A 14,564-nucleotide genomic window follows, 5' to 3' on the forward strand; every position below is an offset into this window, starting at 1 on the left:
GCATTGATAATGATAAACCAAAATGGGTGTATATAAGTAAAAAATAATCCATTTTTAGCTAGTTAAGTTAAATTCAAATTCTAAAATATATTAGTCTTTTTTTCCAACCATATTAGAATCTATTATAGTAGTTGTTGGACCTATTATTAAGTGTAATTGAATCACCTCCGAATATTTAATCCTATAAATTTTATACTTAAGATATTTAGTCCTAAAAGAAAGAGGTATGTAACAGAAATCTCCCATTAACTTGAAATAAATCAAAAGTCAAATTCTAAGAGTTATCACATCTACAAAATAGAGGTAATTAATGTATAAATTGGTCAAGAGCTTAATTTAAGTTGAACACCATCGGTATGTGTTATAGTAAACTCTCTTTAGTTCAATCTTAAGTGTGTTTTTAAGAGTCAATCTAAATATTAGGTGTTTAGTTAAAACAACTCTTATATTATACTTTTTCCAAATTTAAATATAAGTAACAATTTGAACCTAAATATAAATAAATACTAACTAATTTTTATTTCATTTAATAATAATATTCTTATTATATCCTTCATTTTGATAAAATTTTGTTTGTCATAAATTATTTATTTATATTCTATAAGTATTACTATGAAAAGTATTTTAGGAAGATTTTTTTTGAATTAAATATTATTAATTAAATTTTTTAATCCATATATTTAATAATTATATTTGCTTATATTTAGATATAGAGGACAGACTACTTAACACAAGCTTAATTAAAACTCAAAAAATTGTAATGATTTTTGAAGAATTTTGGAAAGGAACAAGTCAACTCTTTGCTCAAGCTGGTGACATCATCTCCACGTACGTCTCACCCTTGCACTGTCTCAAGAGAAAGAACAAGAGAGTTTCAATATCTATTGGCTTTTTCTGTTTTGTTTTGTTCCGCATCTCCCCACACTGAAAAAATATTAAATACTAACCCCTCCCTCACTTCATTTTTCATTCACTCTTCACAACTTCTACTAAACTTAGTAGCAAGAAGAGAAGAATCCCTACCTTCCCTCATCACTCACTTACTTCTTCCCCATCCCACACGCCATGTACACACACCGCAACGCCTCACTCTCACGCGCCGCCGACTCCCTCGGCCATTTCCTCTCTCCCCCGGACGCATCCACGGCGTCACCAATGCAGTACTCTCCCGCCGCCGCCGCCGCCGCCGCTCCTCCTCCCCTTCACCACCACCACCACGGCGAGTTCGACTCGCTGCTCGAACTCAATTACTCGGAGATGAGTTCGAACAACACGTACAACAGCTGCAGCAGCGGGTGCACGAGCTACATGGGGTCGCCGAGTTCGCTGGCGAGTAATTACGAGAGTCGACGAGTAGTGCAGAGGAGCGTTAGCAGCCACTCGCTGCAAAAGAACGGTGGGACCCACCACCATCCCTTTTCTGAGTTCTCTCCTCTTTTCGCTGAGTTCATTGACTCGGAAAACGGTCCCGTACGGAGAGCTTGCAGTACCGGTGACCTTCAGGTTCCTTCCTATTACTATTACTATTACTACCCCGTAATCATAAATACACTCTACTACGTCTCACTTCTGGTTTTAAACTGCTGTTGTGTGAGCCAAAATGCTTCTATTACAGACAATTGTGGAAGAATAAGATTCACGTGACTCCAATTATGGTTGTGTTACGGTTGCGGACCACTGTTTAAAACCCATGGTCTCACTATAAGATACTACACACCCATGATATTACACCACATGTTATTAGATAATTTTTTATTATTTATATTAGATTCTTCGTGATAAAAAAAAAATATATGTTATTAGACAATCTTTTTCTTCAAGAAAATGGTCAAAGGTTCCATCCGAAACTCATGTATACAAAAAAAGAAAAAATATCTGTGTTGAAAAAGTCGACTCCTTATATGAATTTTAATATCCTGAATTCACAACAACAAAAGTTGTATAAAATCCACACTTTTTTTTTCTTATTTTTCGTGAGACCTAAATAACCATGATCACCTGATTCACACCCCATGGTGTTCTTCACGTACCTGTTTCTGTTTGGTTCACTTTTTTCTGAGACCTAAACAGCCATGATCACCTGCTTAGCATCTCATGGGCCATGGTGTTCTTTATGTACTTTCAGGAACCTTTAAAGTTTAACCTGTTCCTTGTTGGTTCACTATTTTTATTTAATCTAATCTATTTCTAATTAAGCAATAAAAATGGAAGAAGGTATCGGTTGGTTTTACAAATGCGCATAAATTAAAAATCGAACTCTATTTTTGTTGGAGTTGATGGAATTATTAGAGAAAAGTGAAACTAGCCATGGATGATATAAATCGTGAAATGAATGGACGCAATTGCACACACATTAAAAAATGACATGTGTAACATAATATTGTTGTTTTGTACTTCATGCAATTTCATGTAAATTGATTCTTGAATCATGCTTTTTTTGTACAGAGATTCAATGGAATGCAACATTTTCAGCATTCTGATAGCTCATTGTCAAGTGAAAGTAGTTTGATCATAGAAGAAATGAGCAGAACCAGTCCTTATAGCCCAGAGGAGAAGAAGGTGAGGATTGAGAGATATAGGAACAAGAGAAACCAGAGGAACTACTGCAAGAAAATTAAGGTTTAGTCTTTTTCTTTTTTTAATTAAGATATAGTTTTATAATAAACTACACAGCTTTCTATATATTATTTTTTTTAATAAAATATGCGTTGGGCCAATTAAACTTTTATAGATTTAAAATTTGGGATATATAGTTTTTAGTCTAAATTGCAGTTGCAGTTTTATCTGCAATATTTATTGCAGAAAAGTGCGCGTGAATGCGACCAATGTGGCAACAAGTAGGGTTATGATGAATTAAAAAATCTTGATTTGATGTTGCATTCAAAATCAGGGCTACGAACTGTTTTTTTAAACCTTGTATATTCCATCAAAATATGCTAATATTTTTGGTTCGAATTAAAAAAAGAGTGAAAGTGAGACTTGGACGAATTCGAAAGAAACAGGAACATAATGGACAAATGAAGCTGTAAATCACTGCTGAAAAACCATGCTGCTCTTTAGAAGGATGCATCATATCATGCTAAAATCATATCGAGGGTTGAAAGTTAAGGGAAATAGTAAAAAAATTTGACAAAAATCCTGATACATAGAAGTAGTGATTCTTTCAACACAAGGATTCGTTCATGATCTTTGCACGATAGAGACCTGTTGGCCGCACAAGAGATATTAATTAATAGACTATATATAATTGTGATATCATGTGTATGCTAGGGTTAGACTGTTGATGTATTGCAAGTTGCAACCGGTCCTGAAATGTGTGATTTGTGAAGCAAGAAAAGTCCTTCTCAAATATTTGTCTCATTCTATAGGGTTAACTAGCTAGACAGTAGCCTCGTTACTGTAAGGTCTAGGAGAGGAAAGAAACAAATAAAACATCTAATACTTCTCTCCAACACAGTGTACTGTATATAGCTCTATTGGTCCATCACAGCACTGTTTACCGTTTAGTTTTTAGTCATGATGCAATCACAACACAAATATTAACTTGTTTTCTTCTGGGAATCAGTATGCTTGCAGAAAGACATTGGCAGATAGCAGGCCACGTATCAGAGGGCGATTTGCAAGGAATGGCGAAATTGCAATTAACCCTCCAGCTCAGTGGAGTCACATGGGAAATGGAGAGGAAGAGGAAGAAGAGGAAGAGAATTGGGCTAATTTCTTTGATTCCTTAGTTCCTGCAAATCTTGCTCAGGAGCCTCAAGGCAGTAGTTCCTCCTTTGGTGTGTTCTATTAAATAATTGCATGCGTAAATCAGCATGGCTAGATAATTAAGTTGTTTGTTTTCCCATTTTTTTAAGTTTTGTTGGTAATTAATGTAAATATAATATATATATATATATATATATATATATATATATATATATATATATATATATATCCTTATTTGAATCATGGATGTGACCATGTGCAGTTTTAGACTTCAATCTGGGTTGAAGTTTGTAGTGCCCTTTTATGGTTTTATAGACTAGGCCTCAGTAGCAGCAGCATTGAATTGATTGGATAAAAAACTTTTGCAAGTTGTACTTGGGGTTTATTTCCTATATGATGTATTTATAAAATTATATATTTTATACCATGGACTTATTTTATTGATACGATTGTGTGAGGGGAAAAAAAGGTAAATTCAAAGTGGATGCCCTGAAAAGGGTAAGAAAGGTGAAGTGGTAAAAAATTGATGGTGAATGGTAACCATCACTTTCGCTATGGGGGTGATGTACCTATCACTTCTTCACATTGAAATTTTGGACAAAAATGGAGTGCTCTGAATTTGTCCTCAAGCCCAACCTAAAAGCCATTTTTTTCCACTTTACAAAAGCACACCACTCTTAGATTTTAGCAGGGTGAAAACAGAGCAAAAGGGTAAGCAATTTACTTCTTTGACCATTGTTACATTTGCATATATTGCCATATTGGTATTGAAGAGTGAAGAGTGGTCTCTTTGCTTCACCATGAACCTTTTGTTTCTTTTTGCGGGGAGCTTTGTGAATTGTGATGGTCTCAAAAGTGACAAAAATAGTGAAAAGGCATGGAAGTAGCTATGGGGCACAAGCCAAATCCTGAGCAGTTTTGAGCTTAGAATGAAGCAATCAAAGCCTAGAGTCAAATCAAGTCTTGTCCTGATGAAATGCTTCGTTTTGTTTGAGGTCAATGACGGCAGATACCGATCACAAATACAAGAACTTCAGTGGGATTATACTAAAACGGCGAGCAGCAATCACAAGAAGTCACAAGAAGATAAACATTATGTGAAGCTATATCTCAGCTACGTACCGAAAGTCCAAGGCCATTATTAGCTTATCAAGCTGAACTTCAAAGGTTCAATCATGTCTTGGGACCACAAAGCAGATTCTCAAAAACATTTGTAAAAAAAATTATATATTATACAGATCAAGATTTCCTGCAGTCGGATGATAAGAACCATGGGATGAAGATATCATGGTTCATAAATCATTTCGGTAAACTCAATTTAAAAATACTTTTAAATTAAATACCGATCGTATAACGAAATCTAACTGTTCATATTTCCGACTACATGACAACATGGAATCCAAATCCATATTATACGGAGCCATTATATCACGATGGAAAAGTATTCATTCAATATGTCATTAGACACATATAGAGATAAAAGAAAAAAATTTAAAATTATAGGTAACGTTACACAATCAACCAGCATTGGATATTCTGCTTAAAGGGAGGGGGCTACTTGACATGAACGTATCAATATTTAACTCCTACAAGTTTACTGTGCCAAATTGAGCATTGTATATTTTATGTTGACATTCTGGTACAGAAATGATCGTAGAAAAATCAATAAATAATTAAATTGATTTTTGAGTTAAATGTTTTTGTAATGATTTTTCTGTTCTTATTTTTACTATGCATGAATATTGTTTTGTTAATGAACGAGTATTAATGAATGTCGAATTTAACATTAACAATGCAGATAAATACTTCTAAACCTACAATGTGTGTGACACAAGTATCTGATAACTTAGATTTTTAAGTATATTAGAGGGATTCAATTTCTATTATGCGAACAGAGCAATACTTTTGTGGAGATGAATTATCCCTTAACAGAGCCACTGTTATTTTGAGAAGAATTATATGACAATCTTTTTAGAGGATGATATTTATTTTTTTAATAACTCATATACTTTTATATATAATTATTATTACTTATTATTTGTATACTTATAATAAAGAGGATGAAAACATTTCTCCACAGTCCTTTACAAAGTCTTTCTCATTCTTGTTGCCCTAGTTTATAAAAGTGGTTGCATGTATCTCAATGCAAACAGACGCTTAGTTAAATATTTTTAGCTTTGCTTTTAATTAAAATTAAAAATTTATTGTAACATGTGTAATACAGTTTGATATGTAAAATGAACTGTAATTAAAAATAACATCAAAAGTACTTAAAATTGCATTTCACTTTTGTCTATTTTTTTAACGTAAAACCATTACCCCAAACATGTTAACAATTTCAAGCTTCCGAAAATATTTGAAATCAGTTACTTTACCTGCTCTAAAGTGTTTAAATTAAGAATGCATGCAGAGTCAGCTATACTTTCTACTTTTAGCTGATCATTAATTAGGGACTCGTACACATTAGCTTAACAAGTTGTAATAATTGTGGTTTAATACGGGATTGTATTATATAGTACTCTCAAGTTTAGTTGAATCCATGTAACCATGTTCCTCTCAAATTAAGCTAAAGGCTATAGTTTCTAGGGTAACGTTCAAAGGTGGGAAAGAAGACAGACCCATCAACCATCATCTTTGTCAACCCGCGGCGGTGTGTTAGCCACTAGCTAGGTTTATGGACGGCGTTTTAATATCCAAAAATGCAAACAATGATAAAAGTGAAATCCAATAGTCTTTTGTTTGATTAGTGATTAGTTGGTGTGGGAGATATTTGGAAGAAATTTTTACATATGGTTGTCATGGTGTACAGAAAACTAAAAAAAGAAAAAAAAAAAAATTTATAATTATTCTAACTTAATCGTTAATTTTGATCTTGTTAAATTCGAATAGGATTGACTATGATAGTCGTTACAATTACAAATTTACATATAGCAGAAGATCACCCCGCATAAAGTTAAGATGATCGTTTCGAAAAGTACTTTCCTTCTCCTTGTGTGATTGGTGCTCAGTGATGGTGGGATTAGGGGAACCCACCCCACAACTAAAAAGAATAAATAAATACTACGTAGTGTATGGAGATTGGATGCCATAATATTGAGCTATACGAGCTATGAATGCAACACCTACACCTACGATGATGGAACTTGGAAAAGGTATTTCTTAATCATGATGATTCAAGTTGTTAACGCGAAAAAGAACCATGGAAAGAGGGGGCCGCATCCAAAAGCATTACTATAACTATTATATAGCAATGTTATGTTAAGCACATGTTGCCTAAGAAAGAAGCATGAAATATTTTTATTTTTTTTATGAATAGTAATAGCAACAAAACAAAACAAAAAAAAAAGCACCTGACAAGTATCACGAATCAGATGGTGCAATATACACTCGCACTAGATATGGAAATAAACCTTGGTACCTTTCTTTTTTATCTTTCAGAGAGATGCTTTTATTTGGGTGCTAAAGTAGCACAATCCGGCCCAACACCAAAACTATTTTCTTTAAGGTTGTTGTGTTTTAGGCTTTTACTTCTGGTACCTCTTTTTCGCTTCCTTCACCTCCAAAAAGACTCTAAGGGACAAAAATACAATCATCTTATTCTGGAAAGGTCATTCTAGAACAACAGTATCCAATTTTGGAATACCCTAAGGTGAACAGAAGCTTTCTTCTCGGAGAAAGCTTTTTTTCTTTCTTTGTTGACTTCACCTAGCAAGCCTCGAATCCAAATCCTTTCTATTTTCTTTCTTCTCTTATGCTATTTCATCTTTCTATAGAATACGAAGAGAGGACCTGCAATATGAAAGTTATATTCCCAAATAGATAGTCCCTAATATATTTCTGAATTACTTATTCTTATTCCCGAAAATATATTTCAATTTGTTGTGTTTTTAATTAATTTCATGTATAACATGTAAACAATAATCTTAATAATCTTACTACATGAAAATATTGGTAATAATTATAATAAACATAATCTTAGTTTATATATTTTTGTACATTTTACGGTGTTTTACATTTTTAGGTACTAAGATTGATACTTTGTGCATAATCTTAGATTACATTTTTCGTAAATAATCTTAGTTTATATTTTTTCAATACAATTTATATTGTTTTACATTTTTCTGTACAAAGATTAAATTTTCCGGTACAAATAAAATTGTTCGAGCTAAGGCAAGGAACAAGTGAATGAGGAAAATAGTGAACGTCTGAACGAGTGAACGTTGAGGTATCGACTATCAAGGTAACTAGTTGGAGTTGGATTTATAACATTGGATTCGGACAAATCCAATTTACAAAAACAAGGGCTCGATATCAATGACAAAATAAATATGTCAAGTTTGCACTACCTCTATCAGAAGAGAACATAAACGAAGCAAAGAATTTGGTATATCAAGTGGACTATCAAAATGCAAAAAATGGTACACTAAAGATATTGTGTATAGGGCAGAGCATCATAACCTTTTAGAGAACTAACTATTTGACCCTCCTCTTTTCTTTTTTCCGACGATATTTTTTCTTATCATTTCTCTCTTTTCTCTCACCCCAATATAAATGCATTATGATTGTGTATTATGAAAATAAATATATATTTCAATTTATTGTGTTTTTTTTATAATTTTAGATATAAAATGCAAACAATAATGTTAATAATCTGACTAAAAAAATGTCAGTAATAATATTAACAAACATAATCTTATTTTATGTATTTGTTGTACATTTTACCTTGTTTTGCAGTTCTAGGTACTAAGATTAATATTTTTCTACATATAATGATGTGAATTTTTTTATTATTTCAAAATAAGTTCTTGTATTTGAAGATATTTTTAGTTGTGCTTACAACTTTTTGGATGTATTTAGATACACGTTGAATCCACATAGAACTAGAAAATCACACTTTCCAAAACAAACATCCCAAAACAACTATTTTGTTGTAGGTTTTGATTTGGATTTGAGTGGTTGCGAATTTTTTATTTTTGATTTTCAAATCAATTTTCAAAACAACAGGTGTTCAACAAAAGATGAAATTGAAATAATTTTTAATTCAATTTTAAAAGAGTTTTATATTCAATTTTAAAATTATGAAAAAAATATATATATTTGATTTTTAATTTTAAAAAATACACTACCATTATGAGGAACAGAGGAATGTGTAGAGCATTGAGGGGTGGCCTTGGCTCCCCCTGACTTTTTTAATTTTACATTGTAAATGAGTAATTCATTTGATAAATAATTATAAATCAATTAAGTAATTGAAAAACATAATGGTGTGTGGCTCCCCAAGACTTTTTTTAATTTTACATTGTAAATTAGTAGTTCATTTTGATAAATAATTATAAATCACTATTAAGTAATTGAAAAACATAACGGTGTGTGCATGTGCAATAAAAACAACATAACTTAGTGTTAATGTTAATTATTTGATAATTTTAATATAATATTTTTTTTTCACAGAACATTACATTGGCATAAAATATCCATTAAATTTATTGATTAATCTGCAAGGAAAACTACTAGTCATCTTTAATTAGATATCCCCTCTCAATTATACAACTATTTGTTAGTTTTTAATACAATATTTAATTATTCACAAATGATTTATAATTTTTCAATTTAGTCATATTTATGGACCTAACTTTTTTAAAAAAATTTGTCTATGTATGTTTCATCTCATGCGGCACACCCTTATTTGAAAAGTACATAGAGAGTTACACAGCTTTCAAATCACAATCCCTTTTCCTTTCTTGTTATTTCTCTTTGGGTAAACTATGCGTATATGCAGAATTTGGTAATATGATAATCCTTTTTTTCCTTATTTTTTTATATTCAAACTCTACACTAGAAACTAAGTACGGTAACTAATAAATCTCTATTTCCCATTATTTAATCACACATTCACGCCTATGACCAGAATTTCTTTTAAGCAATTTACTGTATCCGTCAGTATTGTACCAAACCAATGGGTCATGGAAAAATAACTTTATAATATTTATAACAATTTTATTATATTTCAGTTAAAGAAGTATTATAATTGATTTAAAGGTCGGATTTGATGCAGAAAAATTCAAAGGGGCCAGCAACTGCGAGTGAGATGTAATTATAAACCTTTAGACTATTAAACCATAAATGAAATTATTTTCTAATTTATATAAGTATTAAAACTTTAAGAGTGATGTTTATATAAAATTGTTCTGTGATCCCCCCCCCCCCCCCCCCCCCCCCCTCCCCCATAAATTCAAAGACTGCGAGTGAAATGTAATTATAAACCTTTAGACTATTAAACCATAAATGCAATTATTTTCTAATTTATATAAGTACTGAAACTTTGAGAGTCATGTTTATATAAGAATTGAAACATAGAGAGTTACACAAGCTCTCAAATCACAATCCCATTTTCCTTTCTTATTATTTCTCTTTGGGTAAACTATGCGTCTGTGCAGGAACTTGAGATTTTGGTAATATCATAATCCTCTTTTTCCTTATTTTTTTATTCAAACTCTACATTGGAAACTAATCACCATGACTAATAAATCTCTCTTTCCCATTATTTAATCACACATTCACGCCTATGAGCTGAATTTCTTTTAAGCAATTTACTGTATCCTTCAGAAATGTACCAAACCTATATAGGTCATGGAAAAATAACTTTATAATATTTTATAACAATTTTATTATATTTCAGTTAAATAAGTATTATAATTTATTTAAAAGTTGGATGTGATGCAGAAAAATCTAAGGGACTGTCAACTGCGAGTGAAATGTAATTATAAACCTTTAGACTATTAAACCATAAATGCAGTTATTCTTTTAATTTATACAAGTATGAAATTCCGAGAGTCATGTTTATATAAAATTGTTTTGTGATTTCTCCCCCTCCCCTATGTTTGATTATGTATTGATAATTCTATCATCACCATCATCATTCAACTATTGTCAAGACTATCTTGTTGTTGTCGCTCCTACAATAATCATATTGTCATTGTCGTTAATTCTGCCCCCATCACCTTTCAACTCTCACCACTGTTACTGCTATCATTCTGCCACCGTTATAATTATTTCTCTCACTATCACTATCATTATTTTCACAGTGTAACGAGATAAGATATAACTTTTAACTTGCTTTATCTATCTTCAATTTGTAATATTTTTAAAACTAAAAACAAAAATAAATTGAATCTAAAAAATTCAAAACTTAAACTGCTTTTAAATTTAAAAAGTTTCAAAGCTAAAAATAGAAAACCACCTCGAATGGAATCTTAGCTTTCGATAGTGTTTGATTTAAGGAGAGGAAAGAAACTGAAAACACTTTCGACTAAAAATAAGTGAAAGTGGAAAGCTAAGGATGTTCGGTGGTTGTGAAAGGTAGTTAAAATATTGGAAACAATGTGGAGACCTATGCTATTTAACTTTCATCTCAAAAAGAGATGAAAGGGAGTGAAACTTATGTTTGGGGTGTGTGTGTACAATGCCAACATTGATCACTTGCCCAAATTAACCCTCCCTCAACCTTATGACCCTAGTAGTGCTTTGTTTGTTTATTTTTTTCTCTTTGTTGCGTCTTCCCTTTTGCTTGCAACATAATCTATTATGTTTTTAGCATAGTCAATTAAGTGGTCACAAGTTCAGAATTTGCTTTCGAGTAAGTGTACATAATGGATTATGCAATTTACATAATCTCCTATACAAGCATTAAATTTGTTTCATCAAACCTGTAAGGAAAACGTGCTTTCTTAATGGGATAAAATAGACATTTGTTCAATCTCCATTTATTTTTACTTTTTTATTTGATTATTTATCTACTAATTTAATGCAAATCTTTCATTTCATTTATACTTTTTTCATCTTAATTAAACACCTTTACTTCCATCTCTCTTTTCACTTTCTTTTTATTCCTCGTACTTTCATTTATTTTTATTTCTTTCTAATAGACGCACTCAACCCCATAAAGTGTGTTTTTTAAACTCTCACTTAGAAAACAACATTTCACCAATGGCATTAAGTAGGGGTGGCCAAAGTTCAGTTTAGCTTTCGTCCCAAACTGAATTGAACTATACAAACAGTTCTCAATAACTAAACTAAACAACGAAAATGCAAGTTATAAAATTCCATAGTTTCAATAGAAATACAAGTAAAATTCCATACTCTCACTAATCAATATACTTGGACAAAAGTTGAACTAAAAAATCTAACAAAACATAGAAAGTCTGAAACAAATTTGGTCCTAAAACCGTTGGTAATATGACAATGCTCCTAGAATTGTAGTCTCTAGCATCACTATACTGAGCATTAGCCTAAAATCTACTTGAAAATCTCATTACCCTAAAATATACATGGGTTGTAGTCAACATCACCATACAAGATAACAACATTAACTAATCTAACAAACAAGGTAAATACAAATAGTAATTACACTCAATTAATGTTCCTTCAATCATCAAAATTAATAGTGGTTGTCAATAAAGTTCCTCCATGTGGAGACAATATATCTGCAAATAGAAAAATATTTTGTTACTTCCTAAAATTTATTATAAAAGCATAACAAAAATATGTAGAACATTGATATTAACTTACCTTACTCAAATTTCTCAAGCTCTTTAAAGTCCTCATCAGTAAATATCGAAAAAGATGTTCCTTTCAACCAATCTTGCGTGCAAATCAATACTTCCATCATTCTTGGAGTAAGGGAACTTCAATAAGGATCAATAATCCTTCCTACAACATTGAATGAAGATTTTGATGCTACAGTAGAAATGAGAATTGCTAACACCTCTTAGGCCATACTTCCTAGATTGGAAATCTGGTTGAGTTTACCTTCCATCAAGTTAAAATATCAAAATTAATTGACTTAATGAAAGGCTCATAATCTTCATTCATATATTTATCCAACTTAGTTTTTGCATCAATTTTATGCCTGTTTGTTCATAGATAGAAACTCATACCATGGATATCATCATCATCTTCTTCATCCAATTGTGCTACTTCTTGGTTAATTTGAAAGTCTTCTTCAACACCTTGGTATTGCTCATAAAGTGATTTTAAACTAGAAGACAACTTTAACTTCAATTCATTTGTCTGGTTTTCATTAAATAAGTAGTTAACAAAGTGGTTAACATATTTCACCTTACACCTAGGATCAAGGACAACGACAATCATTAGCAAAATGTTGATTGTGTTAGGTGTTCCCCAATATTTGTCATATTTAACTCTCATTTTAGTAGTCATTGAACTTATGCAAACATTATTATCATTTTCACACTTGCGGATCTACCTACCAATTGCAAATACTTCCTTCACACACACACACACATACATATTACTAGTGACATAGTAAGAACCAGAAATCTGCATCGTTGCATCATAAAACATCTTTAAAAAAGGTAGGAGCGAACGAGCTTCATTCCAATCAAATTTTGAAGGTACATCATACCCTCTTTGTAGATCATTAACACACTTTCTATCTTCCATTTCAAGCTTGTCAAATGCTTTTTGATACTTGATAGCTGCCTCCAACATTAAGTAAGTTGAATTTCACCTAGTTTCCATGCCTAGGTAAACAAGGCCCTTGTAAAGAATTTTCTATTGTTCAACATAACCCTTGAATTTAGCCAATCTAGATGATGAGGATATGATATACTTGATTGCAACACAAATTCTTAAAACAAATTCTTTTACATGTTTCACAATCAAGCACAAAATATGTGCACAACATCACATATGGATATAATCACTATTCAAAAGTACGTTGTATCGAAACATTAACCTTTTTTTAAGTGTTGAATCTTAAGGTCATTAAATGAAGCATTGTCCACAGTTACACTAAAGACCTAATTCAACTCCCATTCATTCAAGCATATGTCAACATTTTTTTTCCATATTCTCTCCAAAATGTCATGTGATTTGATGAAAGCTCAAAATTTTCTTTTGTAACTTTCAATTATTATCAATGAAGTGAGCAGTCAAACTCGTATAAGTGAAGTTCTAGGTTGATGTCCATGTATTCGTGGTAAGACAAACCATCTCGCAGTGCTTGGAAAGAAATTTCTTCAACAATCACAAATAGAAACTTGATGAATGTTTCATTCTCCACAAACTAAAGTGGCAACTCAACAATCACAAACATCTTCACAAGTTCTTTTCAACACAACTCTTGGTCAAATTTAAAACAACTTGGTGAAGAACGAACACCACCACCCACTTGCCCCTCTACAATTTGTGATGGGGAAGCATTTGATCTTTGCATATCTAGATTATCAAGGCATCTCGATAAATGATTCTTCATAGCAATTGGTCCACCCTTAAACTTAAATAAGGTACTACAATAATTGCATGTCACCTTATAGTCTTCATTGAAATCTTCTTTAAAATGGTCCATCGCTACTGATCAAGTTTTACTCTTTGATGATGCTTTTGAATGATGTGGTAATGGAGCTTTAGTGGTAGAGGCATCTGAGGTATTAGCAATTGAATGTCTTATTGTCTTCGATAATGAAGAATCCATCTTATTTCAATTATAAGAAAAGCAAGAACAAGGAGAGAAAGAAACCAATAATTGCAAACTATGTTTTTCTAGATTCCACAACATCTATCACTTAGTAAAAGTGAAGTTTATACTTGACAACAAAGTAAGCTTGCATGCCATTGTTTAAACCAAACTCAAAGACTAATCCTAGTAATATTGAACAACAAATGAGTCTACTACACAAAGACCAAAAATAGTAAAGGAAAAACCACTACACTGGTATGCAAATAAGTATAACAAATTCACACACCATACACAACAATATCTAAAACATTAGGAAAAACCCTGATTTAGCCATAAGTCTTAAATCAAATATATAATATAGACAAATATATAATAT

General features: G+C 31.7%; 1 protein-coding gene across 1 annotated transcript; it reads left to right on the plus strand.

Annotated features, from left to right (window-relative positions):
• The first annotated feature begins 973 nt into the window (after nucleotides 1-973).
• LOC102667610 (two-component response regulator-like APRR9) lies at nucleotides 974-4,142 on the plus strand. Its single transcript, XM_006592188.4, has 3 exons — nucleotides 974-1,503; nucleotides 2,446-2,619; nucleotides 3,566-4,142. The coding sequence occupies exons 1-3, from the start codon at nucleotides 1,066-1,068 to the stop codon at nucleotides 3,791-3,793; spliced, it is 840 nt and encodes a 279-aa protein (XP_006592251.1). The 5' UTR covers nucleotides 974-1,065; the 3' UTR covers nucleotides 3,794-4,142.
• Nucleotides 4,143-14,564: the final 10,422 nt, after the last annotated feature.

This window comes from Glycine max, chromosome 12 (assembly GCF_000004515.6).
Source record: "Glycine max cultivar Williams 82 chromosome 12, Glycine_max_v4.0, whole genome shotgun sequence".
NCBI classification, from domain to species: Eukaryota; Viridiplantae; Streptophyta; class Magnoliopsida; order Fabales; family Fabaceae; genus Glycine; species Glycine max.

Excerpts from the sequence above, each read along its gene's own strand:
- LOC102667610 (XM_006592188.4), top strand. The coding sequence starts at position 1,066 with ATGTACACACACCGCAACGCCTCACTCTCACGCGCCGCCGACTCCCTC. Across the intron at positions 1,504-2,445 it reads GCAGTACCGGTGACCTTCAG|AGATTCAATGGAATGCAACA; the intron begins GTTCCTTCCTAT and ends TTTTTTGTACAG. Across the intron at positions 2,620-3,565 it reads ACTACTGCAAGAAAATTAAG|TATGCTTGCAGAAAGACATT; the intron begins GTTTAGTCTTTT and ends TCTGGGAATCAG.